This window comes from Ambystoma mexicanum, chromosome 10 (genome assembly GCF_040938575.1).
Source record: "Ambystoma mexicanum isolate Mex_15411 chromosome 10, UKY_AmexF1_1, whole genome shotgun sequence".
Classification (NCBI taxonomy): domain Eukaryota; kingdom Metazoa; phylum Chordata; class Amphibia; order Caudata; family Ambystomatidae; genus Ambystoma; species Ambystoma mexicanum.
Genome location: NC_090932.1, coordinates 1,358,317,000 through 1,358,338,393, shown reverse-complemented (window position 1 = coordinate 1,358,338,393; position 21,394 = coordinate 1,358,317,000). Strand labels below are relative to the sequence as shown.

Here is a 21,394-nt window from a genome sequence, read left to right as displayed (position 1 = left end):
ACACCATGGCATGGTCAGAGAAGAAACATTTATACGTGGTTGTGATGGTGTTAATGGTTGACATAACTTCCTTATTTTAATAGATGGTGGATTGAGTTGTTTTATTTTTAATGGAATAGTTTCAACACAAGTTATTTCCCAACTCAGCTGTACTCATTTAATCCACTTCATAAGCTTTTAAAGTCTGAGTTATCCATGCCTGCATTTCAACCTGTTATCTTTGGAATCCACAAGCATGCCTGCAGCAGGCCTATTACACACTTAGGTATCTGACTGGTGGACTGGGATCATCAAAGTGCCTCAAATGTGCCTTTTTTCCCTTAAATCACATCTAATCACCTCAAATCTATCCAACTCCCTAAAACTACTCTCGAGGTTCAAGGGTTTCAGGGGTAACAGTGGAGATTCCAGGGAACTTTTAAAGGTTCCCAAACCCACCGTACCGCTTTCAAAACATTTGATGGGCCCGGTAGCTTCTGGTTAGAGCATGCCTATTCATTGAAGTACTTTGCAATTATTTATTATTATTTCAAGGATTTCAGGGGTAACAGTGGAGATTCCAGGGAACTTTTAAAGGTTCCCAAACCCACCGTACCACTTTCAAAACATTTGATGGGCCCGGTAGCTTCTGGTTAGAGTATGCCTATTCATTGAAGTACTTTGCAAATTATCTTACTACCTGGCCAAGAGGAGGCAACAGCCAGAACATGGGGTGTGGGTATCATCTCATATGGTGAAAATCCATATGCAATGCTTACAGAAAAATCTACAAATATTGGCTTTGCCCATGCTTGTCTTCATATTTTGAGAACTTTGAACAAAAACCTCATCAGTACTAAAATGCAATATATTTTTTCATTGTACCTATATGGGTAAAAAATAAATGAGATTGTTCTACTGAGTACAGTAAATATTTATTTGTTTATTGATGGCATTAATATAGTAAGGGCATAGACACCCCGAGCATGGGAGAGCTTTGGAGGAGACAGTATGGGAGTATAATAACAATAGCAATAGAGTGGAGTGTGCTGGGCAGACATCTAAGAAGATCAGTGGATAGGGAATGCGCAATAGACTGAAAGAGGGGTGAAAAGATGGTTGAACAAAAATGGCCTCAGCCAGGAATTGGAAAGAGAGACATGTGAATGGCACGCCCAGTGTGCTAACGTCCCAGATCCAAGGGGTGATTTAGGAGATGGCATGGCTTGTGGATTTTGGATGTTGAGGGGCTGATATCCAGGTGGATAATGCTCTTGATTCTGATGTTACCAGTGCTGGGATTCTATGCAAATTTAGCAGGTTGACAGTAGCAAGCAGGCTTATAATTGAAGCATTGAAAGATAAAGTGTTGACCACCCTGCCATGATTTATCGTGATCTACTAACTCAGAGTGCATGGACAAAATAAACAATGCATTCCCTATTCTGGGATAGATAACTGTTCTTTTTGGGTCATGTTTAATTCAATGTACATATCCTAAACTCTACCACACCACAGCAGTAAGATGCCTACAGATGTACATCATTCTTATAGATGCATATCCATTCCCAGCATCTGTTTCTGAGTCCATGCCCAAATTATAGACAAATCTAGCTGCTCTTGTTTGATGTAACACTACCTACCCGTCAAGAGCATGTAGAGTAACCCCTCAACACTCACACTAGAGAAAATACAACCCACTAGGAAAAAAAGCCCAGCACACCTCTTGCAAGGAGAGCAAGGTTTAATCTCCAAAATATAAGCACGTGTCAACAAAGAACTCTGCTGCCACTGAGCACTCTGACAAAAAAAAACTGCATGAGCAGTAGTTTTTAAGGATGCATTGCGTCATAACTGATGTGCATTACATAGGTTACAAATCCAGGTAGCTGGGTGGTGTGACCCTATACACATATAGCATGCTCCATACAAGATGCCAGGAGACTGGTCCCAGCATCTTCTGTCTGTCTTCTTCCACATGGGGATCTTATTCTGTCATCATATGACACAATGACAGTAATTGGCAATCATTTATGCAAACCATAATTTCACAGTTGTACCTTGCACCTAGTACCAAGGACATGAGCAAGGCGGCTACTTTTGAGGTTGCATTAACTATCTAGAACTATGCTTACTCCTTCTCCTTTTCTGTACATGTCGGCACCTCCACATATTTCCCACCCATGGCACACGTTTGTTACCTTCTCCCTTGGCACCTCCCAGCACAAATCACATGACCTAATAATGGGGGCAGGCTTCCCCTGTTCTCTTATCTTCCTGACCGATTGGTCATTCCACAGTTTTATGACCGGGAGTCTTGGACTAGCCAGTGTATTTCAAATATTTGTTTACAGGGCTTGGGGGTTGTGGGTCACTATTATTTATAGAACGGGTCAGTGAAGGCCTACACTCCTCACCCCCGTCCTCACAGGGTAACTCCTCAAAGACCCAACGCAGCCCTTCTTGTGGCCTTGCGGGGCACATTCTTTCTGGGTTACATGCACTGCTGATAAGACACAACAAAGAAGTGTGTGTGTGTATGTGTGTGGGTGTGTGTTAAACAAATGTGTAGTCTGCAAAGCTACCAGGGCTGTGAACCAAACGCACGCGTACATCCTTCTAACCATCTGAGCTGAATATATATGTATTAGCATAGCCGTGGCACTAGGCCTCATTTCAAAATGGTGTCTAACTTCTAAAATGAAGTTTCACTATACACATGATTCTAATATCAGGATTCACAACGTGTCCCCTACAATACAGCTTCTAAGAGTGTGCCCCCTCCATTCTCCCATCTCTCCTACAGCATCTCATTCTACAACCGCCACGTCTTAAATCACCTGGGGGCCTGGGACTTTTGCTCCTGCTTCCCAAAATTCCCATCTTTTATTAATTCCATATTAACAAACTCCCTTGCCATTTTTCCAGTCTCTAGCTAGATTATGCTAGTGCACTAATGTAAAAAATTGGTAATGGGGTGCCGGGGAGAAAACCAACCCTGACACTAAGTTGTATACTATATGAACCAAACATCAGATAACCACACTCTTGTGGATCTGTCCCGTCCCCTGCACACCCAAATTGGTATTGTAAATACAATCAATCGGTAAACAATGTGTATCTATTCAATTTTGAAATTCAAAAATAACACTTTTCGTACGTCACTTGTCTCGTAGAAGATTCTTTACTTAAAAATATTGTTTTGTTATACCATATAATATACCAAACTTTCAAGTTTACAACTTTGCAGTTCAACACTTTGTTAATCATTTCACAATTGAATAGACAATAACAAGTCTTGATTCGTATATCATTTCAACATTCAATAATGACCCCTAAGGGCAATTTCTTATGGAATGTCCAATCGTTAACTTGTATCTCTACGCGTTTCGGGGTTTGATTATCCCCTTCTTCAGGAGTTGTCCATTCTCTTCGGTAAGTCTGTTGTCCAATCTATAATAAGTAATTAGAGTTTTAGTTCTAATGGCATTGATTACTGTCACTCTGGTCACAATCTCATAATTACCTGAGTATTTTTTATTCAATGTGGTTCCTCAATTATATCGAAATGTTTCCTATGTAGATCAAAAACAAAAATAAATAAACAAGGTTTGCTCAACTAATTCCCAGAAGTATCCATTTAAAAGAAACACCCCACTGGGTGTTTAGAATCTATATATATCTCATCCGCCAATTATGTTAAAAAATCACCTGTGTTACACTTCTTATGGTGCCTTCCAATCCAGGATGAACTCTCACCACTGTCCAATGGATATGCTGCTTTTGGTGATATAGGAGGGACCTCTCTTGTCCATTCAATATCCTTTTAATTCATTTACATGGGAACATATTCTGCAAAGAAAACGTACAGTCTATTGTTCTAAATGTTTCTAATGTCTCTTCGTATTACAATCCTTATGGTACCTCCGATGACTGTAGAGATTGTTTAAAAATGGTTATTTTACCCTTCTCATTTGTAATAATCTAGGTAGATGTCATCCACCCCTTTGGATCCAACCCAGGATACTGTTTTCGTTGAGTACTTGATATGTCCACAGGTAACTCTAGGGAGAAGAGTACTATGTTGTTACATCCCCTCCATCATTAGGTTAAGGTTATATATGTGAGTCATAGTCACCTATTGTTTGTGTTCCCTATAATTCATTTACCTGATTTCTCAAGGATCTCTATTATTCCACACGGATCTGCAGCACACCGGAGTAGCAGTGTCTCGCTCCGAGTCGCCGCAAAATGGCCGCCGTCATGTTTACTAACGTCATTGTAGTGACGTCATTGCGCGATAGCGTGATGACGTCATGCGTTATTTCATGTCATGTTGTTAAACGCGCACATATTCTGTAATGCTCCATCCACTGCATAGCCTGAGTGAGTCCTTAAATAACATTATCCCCAAAGTTATAAGGATAATATGTTGATCTATTACAGCTGATAATAAAGTAATGTGTTCAATTTACATGGCGTTATGATGGAACCACTGTGGGGTTGCTCTCCGTGCTCTTAGATAGCGTATTCTCTAGCGCATACATTTTGGAATTACTCGCCGTAATTATGAGATTGCCAATGTGCTCACAGTCTATCATTTCCCATATCGTAGTGGGAAGTTGTAACAGTAGTATTGACATTCAATTATGCCTATTTCCCTATATTACATGAAGCATGTTTCAATTGATTTCATTGGCGATTCCATATAAGGCATGCAGTGAGTCACATTTATTTTAAATGTCCTTGGTCATAGTTCATCAAGGGTGCAAATCACTCTCTATATCTCTCTTCATGGACCCCAAATACCTGCTGAGGTTTATGTGTGTAATATTGTCCAGTGTGAAGTACATTCTAAATTCAGAATCTCATTACTTACATTCACAAAAATACCCCTAGATTGTACTCTTCATTCATGCCCTTCGGTGACATGGTGTCAAGTTTCCCAATCCAATGTAACTCTCTTTGGTTTAATTTTTTGATGTGATTTCCCCCACGTGGGGATCTTTTCACCACTTCCAGTATAATTACTTTCAATTGTGAAATGTTATGCTTTTTCTCATTGAAGTGACGGGCATCCGGTGATCTAGTGTTATTTGTTGTGATGTTGCTCTTATGTTCATGGCAACGTTCCTTGGCTTTTCTGTTTGTTTAACCAATGTAGAATATTCCGCATGGACAACTGAGTCCATACACTATTGACTTTGTATCACATGGGGCGTAGTCTCTTAGTTTGATCTTCATTCCATTGTAAGGATGTCGTACATGGGTACCCTTTATTATGTTGTTACAATGTCCACAATTCAGGCAAGCAAAGGTTCCTGTTTTTCTTGTTTGTAGTGTCGTCTGTTTTTCCTTGGGTGGTCTTTCAGCATGAACAAGCTGGTCTTTAAAATTGCGACCCCTTTTGTATGCTATGATCGGGGTTTTCAGGAAAAATGTATTCAAATGTGGGTCCATTACAATAATTTTCCAGTTTTTCTTAATCATCCTGACAATGTGGTGACTTTGTCCTGAGTACCTCAGGGCATATATGATTGGTGTTTCACTTGATTCACTCTTGGAGTTAGTAATTCATTTCTTGTTAACCTCTCCATTTTATCTCTGGCTTTCTCAATGATATTTCTTGGGTATCCTCGTTTCCGGTATTTCATTGTCATGGTAAGTTTCTCTTCCTCTAATGTGGTTGGTGTTGATATAACGCGCTTTAAGCGTAAGAACTGACTGTTCTCAGATAGTGTAATGTGTTGTTGACATCTGTCTTCTTGTGGTATATATTTGTTATTATACCCTATGGTCCAATTTCAAGTTCTACGTCCAGGAAATGCAATTTAGGTGTACCCAATTCCATGGTGAATTTTATTCTTCCGTGTATTGAGTATTCCAGGAATAAGTCCACATCTGTCCTTATTCCTCGCCAGACGACAAAAATGTCGTCTATAAATCTTTTCCAAGTTATCAGGTTTGTTCTTTCAGTCTCCTCTAACCTTCATGTTCCTTTCTTTGGCACCCACACTCTACATACCTACTCCCGTTTGGGCATACTGATCCGGGGTGCACGTAAGATATATGCAACCCCCATCTCTTTCTAAATCTACCCAGTGTTCCACATAATTTTTGGGGTCAGGTGGAGCCATAGTAACTGTTCCAGGAGGATGATCAATACTTTGCTCTATTCTTACCATACAGAGCTTATTTGGGTTTTCTGTTTGTGCCTCCCCATCTTTTGTACACGAGGTGCACTGCTTACCCCAATTGAAACCATCATCATTGCACTGTAATCCCATACACAAACATATGAGGATCAACAGGAATGCCGCAAACAACCACCTCCCCTCCTCTTGCCTATTCGATTACCATTACTCTCATGGCACGCATCCCTGGGTTAGCACATATTATTCCAGGGTCTGTAAAAGAGATGGTCATGTTTAATTTACTCAAGAGGTCACGCCCCAACAAATTTACTGGTGAGGTTTCTGAATACAATAGAGCACCACTTTGCTTCCTATTTTGATGGCTACCTCTTCAGTAAATGAAACCCTTGCTACAGCCTGACAGAAGCCTTGCATGTCAACACTTTCACCTAATAACAGGAGGTTTTCTTCTAATGCATGATTTAGTGGCACCCGTGTCAACCATAAAGATGAATAGCTTATTTCGTATCCCAGCACCCATCAAGGGTTCCTCATCAGGGTGGGTAGTCACAGACAGGACTAGTCAGGATATGTATTTGTACCTGGGAAACGTGAAAGGGTTGCCTCCCAGAACGCTCACTCCCCTATAATGTGTCAGTGTCCCATTTGGAACTGCATTGCTCCCTCTTGTGTTGGGGCACTGTGCAGGGCAGGCAACTGTGCCTGACAGAGGTCAAGGTGGTAGCGGTGTGTATGCTTGGTGTATTTCATATGGTATTAATGTGGGCGTCAGGAGTGCGGGAAAGTGTTGCTGCTGCATTAGGCCTGCGGCAGTTTATTGATTATACCCAGCTCCCATCCTGCTCCTGCACTGCCGCACAAAATGACATATTTTCCCACATCCCCAACATTGAACTATTCCTGCTCCACCTCTCTGCACCATCCCTTCAAATCCACCGTTGCCCTCCCTCCCCCCTTAAAACCATCCTCTTCCACGCTGATGACCTCCTTGGTACCAATCTGGGTACTGTGACTGTGATCCGCCGTTCCACTGCCCTCGGTCTGGCCAAAACGCTGCTATTCTTGCATCTGTTCTCACTGTCACCTGCTCTGCCAAAATTGTTTGAGTTACTGCTGCTACCGCCCTTTCAACTGCTATTTTTATCTATTATTTCTGTACCAATTTTGCTTCCTCAGCCTGCACCCTTTGTGCCATTCTATTCCCCTTTAATCCATTTACAGTGATGTATTCGGCCAACCCTTTTGCCTCTATGCCCACGATCTTTTCGAGAGCTTTCTGTACCTCCTTGGGCAATCCCCTTTTGATGACAAAGTAAAAAAGCAGAACTGATTGGTCCTACTCTACTCCTGTCTCCACATCTCCTATACTTTCAAAATGTATTGAGTAGGATCTTCATCATCCCCCATTGTGAACTGCAATATGGACTGCAAATTAGGTATATCGGGGTATGCCCGAAGGAGTGCAGCAACGCCTGCGCTCTATTGTTGTTAAAGTGAGAACCATCATGTGTATCGTCATCTGTTTTTATTCAGGGGTATCCAGCCTTAACCCAAACATCCTCTGCCTGATCTCCCACTATTGCTACGAGCAAGCTCTCCACTGCTAAACGGATGCCAGCTGTTTGCTTTTCATATGCATATATCCATTTCCCATCCCCAGCAGTGAGGGGCAGGAGCATTTTAATCAAATTATGTTTGTCCATGTGGGCCCAGGGAACATACTTTGCCTTCCTTGGGCCTTTATGCAACAATGGCAACTGTGTGCCCACCCCCCTCCTTGCCTTCTTGCCATCTCTTGCCTTTATCCTCGCTACTACTGCCAGCCCAAATCGGTTCCTGAACTTTAGACCCTACAAGCTCTGTAGCCATGGCGTAATTGCCAGGGCCTCCTCCTCATCCTCCAATTCATCCATAGTATCTATTTCATCCTCCTGCAACTCTCTGCTCATACCCCCATCCAACCGCACTGTCCCATAGTCTACAATCCCCATTTCTCGTTTTCAGCTTTTCTCCTTCTCAATATGATCATCCTTGATCTTGGGGCTATCCAATCTGAACAAGATACTCCCTGCCCTCCATTCATCATACAACATCCTGATTCACTCCCTTCTTCCCTGAGGGCTCTCAACCATGCAAACTCTGCCTGCTGCGACCTCTAAAGCTTCTTCCAACTCTTTCTGTGGTTTGCTATCCCGTGGTACTGCAGGGTTAGTATTTGCTTGATATGGGGGTGGTGGCATAAATGGGGGTTGTGCTGTGGTGGGTGAAGGCACATATGTTGGATTGGTATATCCTGTGGTGGGGACATTTGGGTAACACCCTCCTGGAGACAGAGGTACCAGTTTCTTCTTGGGTACCATTACCTTAACTACTCTTGGGGGTGTGCTGTTGCCACACTGAGATTTGCACTCATAATAATAATAATAATAATAATAATAATAATAATAATAATAATAATAATAATAATAATAATTTGGCATTTATATAGCGCTACAAACCGTCAGGTATCTGAGCGCTGCTTATTATTACCCACGGTGTGTGGTGCTCATTTATCGACCTCGGAAGGATGAAAGGCTGAGTTTGGCCCTACCGGGATTCCAACCTGCGTTAGCAGACTCTGCACCGATGTCAAGGCGAGCGCTCTACTCATCGTTATCCTCTATGTCCTCCATCATCTTCCATAATTCTAGAATCTCTTTCCTCCCTTGGAGCTTTTTACCTTTATGTTTGGTTACCAAAAATGTGTACATATGTTCCAGTATCCCTCTATTGTTCGCCGCCTGCTCTGGCCATGGGCAGACCATACACCCCTGTGTCTCCGCCACCCACTGCTTATGATTTTTTAAAATTTTGTACAGTGGCAATGCTCTACACATGTACTCCAAAGGCGTAATTACTCTCATGATGACAAGTTTATATAATGTCACGCTATATATGAAATATAGTTCATTTTACACTTTTCAATCAGTCCTGTGGGATGTAATGACCCACTAGCTCTGACCAGCAACATCACTGTGTGCTTGTGGCACCAGAACCAGCAAAATAGCCGCAAAAAGACCTATGCACACTAAAACTAGGAAAATTGCGCTGTGAAACCAGAAAAGATGGCTGCCAATCTACTTTGCCTGTGTCAGTGGTGGAACAGGAGACCACATTGCTGAAACCTGTCATTGGGCTGCCCACAGAGTGCAAATGGAAACTTCATGAAAGGCAGTGCTTTATTGCAAGGAAACCCAAAGGTGCTCTGAAATCGTTTTTTTTCCTTGGTTGCTGAAATCACAAAATAATGGTTCCAAACATCAGAAAATGACCAACATCCTTGCTGGGTGTTACCCATCACCTTATGTAAGGAATCCACATAAGCACACAATGTCAGGAGAAGCAGAATCCATCAGAAGAATATCCACATTAAAAAGTGTGCTTGTCTGTGAAAATCTGTATAACATAGGTGCAGTACCGTCGGCCACCTGTGTGACAGCTGTCATTTAATCACATTAGAAGCTTAAACTTGTGCAGTTAAAATCAAATGGTTGGAATTAAGTGACTTGCCCTAGACCATAAAACACAGCGTCATGATGACACCCCGTTTTCTTCTCAAATCAAGGGAGAGGAAAGACCCTAGCCAATAGAATACCAGGGGCTGTGCCTAGTAGAATTCAGCATACCCACCCCTTTAGAAAATAAATAGAGATAGCTTAGGACCTAGAAACACACACACATTCACCCACCAACTGATTGCTGGCGGAGCACTTTGCAAGAGAAATCCATATTCCAGACTCCAGACTCCAGAACTTTGAAAGCAGAAAGGCCCACTTCCAAAGCTGAACCCTTCCCAGCTTGGCCTTTAAAAATCCAGAAACCAGATTTTACGCCAGACCTCTAAGGGGAACAAGAAAACATCCTGGCTGTGCTGTTGCTGCTTTCTTGCTAAGAATTATTGCCAGAATCCAGAGATCCATCCCATTTGAGCCGAGCTGTGGCCAGATAGCTGCAAACCAGAACCAGAGCCCATCAGATCCAGTCCCGCTGTGCAGTGTCCTGATTGCAGAACCAGAGCGCATTGAGTCCAGTCCAGTGTGCTAGCAGAATTCCAGACCAGAAAATCTCTGATCAGATCTCTGACAGGTCCATTCCAAACATTGGTAGTGAGTATCCATAGAATAGTATTGTCCCTAGCATATGTTTTATCCATAAGTCATCCTATCCAAACCCATTCTCTTATTTCCTGAACTGCATTGTTAGAATCTTTTGTCTTACCTGAACTCTTTCTCTTACCCGATAGTCCTTTGTAATAGTAGTTTTAAAAATCATCTGTGCGCTAATATGTTTTCTGAAGCAAGGCGAGCGTCTCGGCAAGCCAAATCAACCAGTGATATCCTGGGCTTTTGGCTGAGCTGTCGTGTAGTTTGCATCTTCATAGTCTCCCCTAGTGTAAAGAAACCTTGTTTGTTAATTTTAAAAAGCGCATTCTTGTTTTGCTATTTTGACTCTTTCTGGAGAAAAAAAAAACACCTCCACAAAAACCTTCATAACTTCTTCACCGTTCATGCTTAAGTGTATACTTGAAGCTAACATCCTCAGCTTTCCAACAAACCCAAAACCGCATCCCAACTCCTTATAGTTTTTCCGCAATCGTGCTTACCATGCGCGGAAAAGTTTGCCGCAAATGTTTTGTTTGGCTCAAATCTATCACATGTGAAATAGCTGTTCATTGCACCCGACTCAGAATTAAGTTTTCAACTTGCTAGTTACTCAATAATCATTGCTAGTGTTTGTCTGATACCATACAAAGCGGCTCCCACTAGTATTGAAACATTTTTAGTGAATTAAATCAATTTTCAGTGTTTTTACCATTGCATTCAAAGCCACAATCAAAACCATTTTGACAAGTTTGCAATCATTCCTGTTTCTCTCTCTGTGTTTGCTGGAGGGAAATTGGGATTGATACTATTTTGTTGAATTCTTTATTCCTGAAACCTGTTTTCTCTCCTTCCATCTCTTTATATTGCATATTGGGGGGATTGAGTAGTGTGCAGGGGGAACGAGTAATCAGATTGCATTTTGATTGAACACACAACAGAGTATTATTCTATGCTGCATTATTTTTCCTATTATTACTCTATGTGATTAAAGAGATTTATTGTGACATCACCCCGTTGGTGATCATTGTATAACCATTAAAGTAGTGTGATATATATATTGCGAAATACATAAAATAAATATTTTTAACTTTGCAAAACAGCCTGCTTCCTGGTTCAGTGTGACTGGGGGGGATTCAAAGAGAGGGGCGTGAGATAAGGGTACATCATTCAGAAATAAAAGAACTGATAGACATAAATAAATAATTAAGGGTTCCAGCTGTGCATCACACGCTAGGCATTGACATAGGTGGAGTGCCGGGTTGAAATCACTTACAAGATATCACTCCTGCTCCAATGTCACCCCCTACTCACGCTCCCTTCTATATCAATTACTACACATACACACACAGGGACACTTTCCCTAAATGCAACACCCACACTTTTTTCACAGCCCCTCCCCTGGCCCTCGCTCCCTTCACAAAACAATGTTAAATAATAAAACAGCAAGCTAAAGCAATGAACTAAAATAGCAACCACAGCCGATGGGGAGCAGGTGCAAGTGGATCTAGGTCAACTGGCCTAATCCCCACCCACCTGGTGCCTTCCTGCCTGCTGCTCTTTTTCACCACTTAGCAAGCCCCGCCCACCTGGTGCCTTCCTGCATGCCGCTCTTTTTCACCACTTAGCAAGCCCCGCCACCTGGTGCCTTCCTATTTGCCACTCTTTTTCCGTACGTAAGGAGCCCTCTAGCCTCTTTTCCTTTGCAGATGCGGAGCAGGTGCAAGTGAATCTAGGACACCTGGCCTAAGCCCCACCCACCTGGTGCTTCTTGCCTGCCGCTCTTTTTCACCACTTAGCAAGCCCCGCCCACCTGGCGCCTTCCTGTTTGCCGCTCTTTTTCCCTAGTTAAGGAGCCCTCCAGCCTCTTTTTCTTTGCAGATGGGGAGCAGGTGCAAGTGGATCTAGGTCACCTGGCCTAAGCCCTGCCCATCTGGTGCCTTCCTGTCTGCCCTTCTTTTTCACCACTTAGCAAGCCCCGCCCACCTGGTGCATTCCTGCTTGCCGCTCTTTTTCAACACTTAGCAAGCCCTGCCCACCTGGTGCCTTCCTGCTTGCCGCTCTTTTTCCCTACTTAAGGACCCCTCCAGCCTCTTTTCCTTTGCAGATTGCGAGTAGGTGCAAATGGATCTAGGTCACCTGGCCTAAGACCCACCCACCTGGTGCCTTCCTGCCTGCCACTCTTTTTTACCACTTAGCAAGCCCCTCCCACCTGGTGCCTTCCTGTCTGCCGCTCTTTTTCACCACATAGCAAGCCGTGCCCACCTGGTACCGTCCTGCTTGCCGCACTTTTTCCCTACTTAAGGAGTCCTCTAGCCTCTTTTCCTTTGCAGATGGGGGGCAGGTGCAAGTAGATTTAGGTCACCTGGCCTAAGCCCCGCCCATGGGGAGCAGGTGCAAGTAGATTTAGGTCACCTGGCCTAAGCCCCGCCCACCTGGTGCCTTCCACCTGCCGCTCTTTTTCAGTACTTAAGGAGCTCTCCAGCTTCTTTTCCTTTGCAGATATGAGCAGGTGCAAGTTGATCTAGGTCACCTGGCCTAAGCCCCACCTACCTGGTGCCTTCCTGCTGCCGCTCTTTTTCACCACTTAGCAAGCCCAGCCCCGCCCACCTGGTGCCTTCCTGCTTGCAGCTCTTTTTCACCACTTAGCAAGCCCTGCCCACCTGGTGCCTTCCTGCTTGCTGCTCTTTTTCACCACTTAGGAAGCCCTGCCCACCTGGTGCCTTCCTGCTTGCCACTCTTTTTCCCTACTTAAGGAGCCCTCCAGCCTCTTTTCCTTTGCAGATGGGGAGCAGGTGCAAGTGGATCTAGGTCACCTGGCCTAAGCATCACCCAAATTCTTAGCCCTGCCTCTTCCTTCCTGCTCTTAACTATTAGATCAAGAGCTTCTCTCGCCTGGGCGTCCTAAGCGAAGGGCAGACGAAGAAAAGGGCAATTCCTGTTTGGACCTGTTCGGAACAGGAGGACTCAGGTTCCGACCCCCTGCTCAGACAGCAGGTAATTATGCACCAACATGTGTTACTCCCTCTGTCCCCACAGGCCATCCCCACCCCGCTGGTCCCCCCGTGATGTTCCCTTGTGCCCCCACCATTCTCGCACACCGGTGTTGCCTGTTTTGCTTGATTCTTCTACCCTGTTCCCCCCTCACTCCCCTCAAGCCTACTTCTGCAGGAGTCTGTCCTGATAAATTCTGGTTTCACCATCACCGTCTTGTGGCCAATGCTGGATTTGACCTTTATGGACTTCATTCATAGTGTGTCACCCTTTCTCAACTCTCATGCTGAACTTGTATCCTGGCTTCCAACATAATGTGTTACTACTAACTTCTGCTATTGTATTCACTCTCCCCTCTTGCTTCTCCACTCTTTTGACTGCTAACTCTCTGTTCTCTCCTCCTTTCCCTTCTCCCTTTTCCTATCTCCTCCCCTTACTTTCTTCTATGCACTTATTCTATCAGAATTGTCCCTGGACCTAGTATGATAGCAACCTCATCTGTCCCTCCCCCCTCCCCTTACTGTTTTTTTTCCTGCCCACCGTCCCTCCAGCACTATCTGAAATGTCTTCAGGCCTAGTATAATAGTTGCTTGTTTTGTTCCTCTCCTACCTTTCTACACCCCTCTCCCTCACCTTTTGTTTTTCTCCAGCTCTAAATGTTGTCAGGCCTAGGACAGTAGTCACACGTCTGTTTCTATTTCCTTCCGACTCTCCCCCTCCCTTCCTTATCTATGTTTTAGCTCTTGCACTATCTGAAATGTCGTCAGGCCGAGTACGATGGTTAATTTCACATCCTTGCTGTTCATGGCCTGTAAGAATGTCATTGTATTTTCCCTTGTTGCCTCCCTTGCCTTGAAGCGCTTTGAAACACATTGTGTATAGGCGCTATATAAATAAACTATCATATCATATCACTACTTTTCCTTATTCCCCCACCCGAAATATATTGGGTACAGGAATGTAAGCTCTCTAACTATATGGAGCCCCTACTTTTGTACTCTCTAATCACTTTTCAAAATATGGAGCCATCTTCTCCTGTGCCTCGGAAAGGATCCCACTACTTTGTTTCTCTTCTTATATACTCAAAATAATAATAAAACTATATAGATAGCACCACATAGTCTTTAGACACTACTCAACTAAGGCACACACCATCCTACCATTGATCGTCTTCAATTCCTCTTCACCTCAAACACCCTTTAACTCATCTGCCCCCGTTGTTTTCACCCGCAGGAGGTGGACTGACATCTGCGTGTTCACCCGAGCTTCTTCGTTACTGGGTCACATTAACGACCTGCACCCTCGTAGGAGCCCCGCCCCGCTCCAAAGAGCAGAGAGGAATTCTGTGAAAATGGCTCCTGCATACCACTACGGGTTGCGTGCTTGGGACTTGTCACTGCAGGTGTGCGCTGCCCCTCCAGATATGCGGTCTTGAATCCTCTGTCTTGGTGGAAAATCTGGGATCACGTCAGGGTCACCAAAACCCCTCAATGCTTACACCAGAGAAAATACAACCCACTAGGGAAAAAAGCCCAGCACACCTCTTGCAAGAAGAACAGGGTTTAATCTCAAAAATACAAGCACGTGTCAACAAAGAACTCTACTGCCACAAAGCACTCTGACTAAAAAACACTATGAGCAGTCGTTTTTAATGATGCATTGTGTCATAACTGATGTACACTAGGTTACAAATCCAGGTAGCTGGTTGGTGTGGCCCTATACACATATAGCCTGCTCCATATGGGATGCCAGGTGATTGGTCCCAGCATCTTCTGTCCGTCTTCTTCCACGTGGGGATCTTCTTCTGTGGTCATCCGACACAAAGACAGTAATTGCCAATTACTTATGCAATATGCAAACCCTAATTTCACAGCCCTACAGTGCACCTGGTACCAAGGACATGAGTGAGGCAGCTACTTTTGAGGTTGCAATAACTTTCGAGAACTATGCGTACCCCTGTTCCTTTTCCAGATGCTTTGGTGACTACACATCTTTCCCACCCACGGCATACATGTGTTACCTTTTCCCTTGGCACAAATCACATGGCCTAATAGTGGGGCAGGCTGCCCCTGTTCGCTGATCTTCCTGATTGATTGTTCATTCTATAGTTTTATGACTGGGGGTCTTGGGTTAGCCAGTGTATTTCAAATATCTGTGTACATGGCTTGGGGGTCGTGGGCTGCAATAATTTATTGATCGAAACAGTGATGGCCTGCAGCCCTCACCCCCTTCCTCACAGGCTAAATCTTCAAAGACCCATTCCGTCCCTTCTTGTGGCCTTTCAGGGCACATTCTTTCTGGGTTGCATACACTGCTGAAAAAACACAACAAAGAACTGTGTGCGTTTTTGTGTTGCTCAAAAAATAGTAGTCTGCAAAGCTACCAGGGCTGTGAACAAGAAGAATGCGCACTTCCTTCTAACCCTCAAAAATGAATATATGTGTATTAGCATAGCAGTCGCACGAGGCCTCAATTTCAAAATGGTGTCTAACTTCTAAAATGGAGTTTCATTACCCACATGATTCTAAAATCGCAATTCACTATGTGTCTCCTACAATACAGCTTCTAAGAGTGGGCCCGCTCCATTCTCCCCACTCCCCTACAGCATCTCCTTCTACAACTGCCTTGTCCTAAATCGCCTGGGGGCCTGGGACTTTTGACCCTGCTTCCCAACAAGCATTACTTCCATAGTGTAAATTCTTTGCTACCACCCTTTTGCTCGTCCCTGACATTCAGACGCTTGTCTGTCCTCCCTCATGATACAGTGAAGCACTCACATATACCCAAGTTCTTCACTCATTCCCTGCTATCCTAGAGTTCTCTCTATTCCCCAGCTCCATTGCTAACCGCTTCATTCACTCAGTACCTGTTCTCTTAGCTGCAGTGCCCTGCCCGCGATCAGTCGCCTCCCAGGCTTTACAGCTGTTATCAAAAAGCATGGCTTGTGAAATGCCTTTAACATGTGACACTTCACTTATTCAGTTCTCAACCTCTACCACGTTCATAACCTATTTCCTAATAACACGCATGCCCCCCTGCAACCATTGCATACCTTCTTCCCTTCTTTTTTTAGCCCAGAAGTCACTGGGCCTCTGCAGCTTTACCAAAAAGACCTACATGCCATTCATAATTTATTTTTAAACTGCGATTTATTGTTTGAAATTTAAGAAACAATCTTTAATACAGTAATACATAATTATTAAGTACTTAAAGTGAACCTACACTAGAACTTCCTATGAAGCTCTGCAATCACTCTATATTGGTATAGAACACACTGTTTGTATCGTTTCCCTTGACAGACCTCAAATTGTTCTATAAAGGCTATTCCCATAAGCATGAATTAACCATTGTGAAACTTGGAGGTCCGCACACATAACTTAAAGGAATGGACACATTGCTCTTAACTCCAGATACCACATGACCTGATGATAGCATCGTGCCAGGTTTACCCTATTATAGATGGCCCAGCGGTGCTGAGCAGATACCCCTGGCAAATTTCCATACAGTGAAAACCTCTCACACCCCATATAAAGGTGCCCCACTCCCTGACCTTTGCTAATACCGTATGCACGTATCCAGCGCATTGAGACTATAATAATGGTAAAAGGCGCTATATAATTGACAAGTACAATACAACACAATACAAGTTGGGACCGCTTCCAAGAAGGACTGTCATGTAACTCCCTGTCACCCACAAAGGATTAGGGGGGTGTAGGGGTCCCCTCCTTTGAGGGGTGTAGCAGCAGCACAGAGCTCCCCCCTACGCAATATGATTCCCATCAAGGTGTCAAATTAGGTACAGAGGAAATTAAACTTCTGAGCAGAAAAAGGTTTTGGGCATCAGCTTGGGTGATCAGATGAACAGCGTGGAAAAGCGGAAAACAGGTATGGCCACATGATTCACATGTTACCAGGAGCTTTCTGTGTGATCCCCCAACCGATGGAGTAGTCCAGTGGCATTCTCTTGTGTGTGACATGAGAAGGCAGTGTAATTGCTTGGCTGTGCACTGTATTGGTCAATATTGGTAAATATAAATCGACAAACATGTTGTCGAGTAAAACTTTGGGCTGACACTGATTTGCCCAATCAACGCAATCCTATATCTTTTAAAAAATGCTTCTGAAAATGTCTGAAATATATGATGATGTCAACTTTTTAAATCAATATATCAACAGAGGTGATTATAGTTGTCCTTACCTAACAGGGTCTCTTGCTTTGTGAGCTGCTGCTGGAGGTGGTGTAATGTTGAGTCAAGCAGCCTTGCTCTCCAGATTCATCAAATTTGAAGGATCTGTGATGGCCAGGCCACTTCCAAGAAACAACATACTCTGGGCCTGAACTTTACAAAAGCTGGTAAGATAGCTCAGCCGGTTGGCGCTCAGTGCTGCAATCTAGGTGTGATCTGCAGGTTCAAATCCCGGCAAGGCCAACAAACCTTCCCAAGTTGATAAATGAGTATCAACTTTTGTTGTGATGACGAATGTATGTAAATATGTTCTATGAATTGCGCTTAGGCATAAGGCTACATAAATAACAAATCATCATCACAAAAGCATTTTACAATGGCGTAATACCATTGAAAAATGTTTTGTCGATCAGGTCCTATGTTTTGTCGGCCATAGGCTGGAGATTACAGTTCTCCCAATGCAGTGTGAAGAAAGTCGTCCAACGCCCAGGTAAAATCACGCTGGTAGAGATAACAGTGTCAGTTACCACTGCCTACCTATTGGACAAAAACCTCACCCACAGAAAACACACACATTAACTTCAGAATCAAATTTCACAGTAGCTTTTATGTGTATGCACAACCTTGGGGTAAAATCGGTCCTCTGCATGCTTATTATGAAGGATTTGTTTACTAATAGTAGAATAATAATAATTAATGGTTTATTTTTCTTTTGTAGGAAACGAGGGAATATGAAGTATCGATATAAGGAAAGTCGCAAGATATTTGCTCAAGACATGACCTTAAAGCATAATAGAACTTTCATCAGTAACCAATCCAGAGACTATGTGGAGTTGAATTGAACCCGTAGACCTTTCATTGTCTTTCCTTATGACTCTTTATTGAAGATTTGCTGTATTTAATACATTGGAATTTCATTTTAAATAACTATGAGAAGACATTTTTACAGGGCTGTGGAAGAACGACGTGGCACGTCCAACACACAAAATTCTCTCAGTGTCAGGCATGAAATATTGAACACATCGTTAAAATACTGCATGATGTGGTACGAGACATTTGCAATGCGAAAATTACTCAAATATCATCAATTCCAGAACCTACATTCAGTGCTGAGAAAAAGGCTTAATTAATATGCATTTAAAGCCGTTTACTTGGTTGGAAAAGACATTTCTACCACATCTTTACACATTAGTGAAATATTCAATAATGTGACCTTCTAGAGGGCACCAAAATCTAACATGGCCGCTTTTAGTTTGGGTTCATTGCTAAAATGGCACTAGTTGTAAAAACCTGAAGATTCATGTATCTATTGTACATTCGGTAACCAAGACATATTTGTAGCTATTTGAACAGAGCTACTACTCAGTTTACCCACTTTGAACTGGTCTCTTACGTCCATCTGAGCTGTTGTATGTTGCAGTCACACAATCAACAACGGCCCCAGTGTTATTAGCCACTGACACACATATACAATCAAAAGGTGTTGCAAATAAATATCAGTTACCTGGGCTGCAAGAATCCAAAGGGCCTTATTCACAGAGGACCATTATAAAATGCTTCGCTGAATTAGGCCCAAGTCTGATTTTCCATAGTTCTTTGTTGATGTTATTACTACCCATTTCTGTGATACTCATTTGATCAAACGCAAAAGGATGAGATGCTGAAAGACCTTGGGCGGATTCAACCCTGAATCCCTGAAAATGTCAGGTTACACGAACGAGATCTACAGTGGATGCAATGGTCTGCAGAACCATCTTACAGACTTACCTTTGCATTCCAAATGCAAAGCACCGTGTGCAGAAGCAAAATGTGTCAGTCAAAAGTTAACTTACTGGAAAGTATTATTTTATGTACTACTGATACAATATGTTACAATATAATTAATCAACCTTTCACTTGATTTCATACATTCGTTTGCTAGGGTGAAGCTGTCGGATTTGTATTCAAATCCCATTTTGGCCAGATAAAATTAATCAAATTGCTAGTTGCACTAAGCCACTTTCATCTATTAACTATACGTTGAATATTTTTGCAATGGCGTCCAAGGTGGCATGTCCAGAACCATTCGTGGACTAATGGCAAAACCTGTGCCCCCTACAAAAATGTTTGTTGGAATAAAAGTAATAGATGTTTTGTATATGATCAATTTCACCATGTAAACATTGAGACAAGTGTGGCTAATTTACTGTGCCCATTTCTGGACTTCGCAGACTGTCACGGGTTGGGAAGAGTATTGCTGCGGGGTGGATAATTGATAACGAAATGGGTGACAAAAAGTACAGCCCATTTGCTGTTTATCCTTTCGCACTGAGTTCCATGGATTGTCAGAACGCGATGCGGATCCACATTTGGTCACTCCCTTCTTAGTCGATTGGCCTAGATATCATCCTTATAGGACTAATTTGCTGCTCTAGTCAGCAGCCATTACAGACTTTCCTTAGAACTGGTCCTGCCAAATACTCCTTTTAACGAAACATGCTAATTTCTAATCAATCTAATTGTGTCAATAAGATATTTATTGATACATTAAACACACCTTCATCGGGATCTGCCACAGGAAAAATGCCTGACTTGCCAGGTCTTTATTATAAATGTTCTAGGAGAGGCAGATACAATATTTTGATGTTTCGTGGTGAACACAGCTGTCATATATGTTGATCATGACACTGGGTATGCTCTTATAGTGCTCTTCTCCCATGCCCTGCCTGTCTCGGGTGGCATGCTCTGGTGTACTTAAGCCAGTGCAATGCAACTTTGCAGGCAGCTGAAAGGATCACATGGTGAAGTGCTTAATATTTTGCAGCTCAGAGCTCATTGTATCCGATAAAGAAAATGGGATACTCAGTTTTAAAAGCAGATTGTTTGGATGTGATGGACCATATATCACAGTACTGCAAGTGTGGTGTAAACCTCAACAATTAATTCATGTTCTACACACGTGATAATCTACTCAGAACATGGACAGTCGGAAAAAAAAATGTATGACCACTTTTCTGAAGATCCTACAATATGAAATTTGAAGCACCTCGCGGAAGTCAAGGATGATTTGACATTTCTGTGCATGGAGGCTGAAGCGTTTCAGCTAAGGCTTGCATAGTCAGCCATCTTGTTTATACATATTTTCTGTCCGTTTTCAGTCTTTATTAGCGTTTTCAAATATGGAGATAGAGCAATGCGTTTTTTTTTAAATTTAGGGGAGGAAAGAATCTGTCAATTATGTGGCTTTTTTTCGGAAAAAAGTAAATAATGAATGTGCATTTGTAATTTGGAAGGTCAGAAAAGCAAGTGTGCCAAAAAAGGCAGTTCATTTCAGTACATGTCTGTTTTTATATAAACAATTCTAAAGCTGTTTTGTGATGAGATATTTTTTAACATCCTTCAAAATTTGAATATTTAGTGTACCTTAATACAGATCTTGCTATATTTTTTAAATGACTGAGAATCGGTTCGAGTAGTGATCCACGCTGCGGAAAACGCTGCAAAGCCAGCATGGGTCATGCTGCATCAATCGCAAATTCCTTTTCAGCCAGTCAAGTCACTCCATCCCACACGCACCTTCTATATGCCCAAACGTCCTCCCCTCAGAGAAGTTTTGACAAAAAAATTTCTGAATCTAAATAAAAAAATAAAAAAACAATGTAGAATGGTTATACGTTCATGCATTCTTTATCAGTGAAGATATGTCATTTGCGATTGCCATCAGAATGTGGTCAGGTGTATTTTGCATATATTTTAATGAATAGGTTACCTAGTAAAAGCGTCACCATGGCGCTGACTGAACAGATACAAACAAAACAAGCAAAAGAACATTATTTTCATATGTCACACTGCGTTCAGCTGGCTAAATCATATGTACAATTTCACTGCGCTGGGCGATTCGCTGACTGTGTCATGGTTCCCGCTCCCGCTTTCCTTCCCTCCTTGACGCAAGCACTGGAAG

The 21,394-nt window shown here is 42.8% G+C and overlaps 1 protein-coding gene across 2 annotated transcripts in view; it reads left to right on the top strand.

Moving 5' to 3' along the window:
• Window positions 1-21,102, top strand: part of SEZ6L (seizure related 6 homolog like) — a 1,952,755-nt gene extending 1,931,653 nt beyond the window's left edge. For both annotated transcript variants that reach the window (XM_069619379.1, XM_069619378.1), the window contains exon 17: window positions 18,173-21,102. In XM_069619379.1, coding sequence (XP_069475480.1) covers window positions 18,173-18,202 — 30 coding nt within the window. In that variant the 3' untranslated portion in view covers window positions 18,203-21,102. The remainder of the gene's footprint in view (window positions 1-18,172) is intronic.
• The last annotated feature ends 292 nt before the right edge of the window (window positions 21,103-21,394 follow it).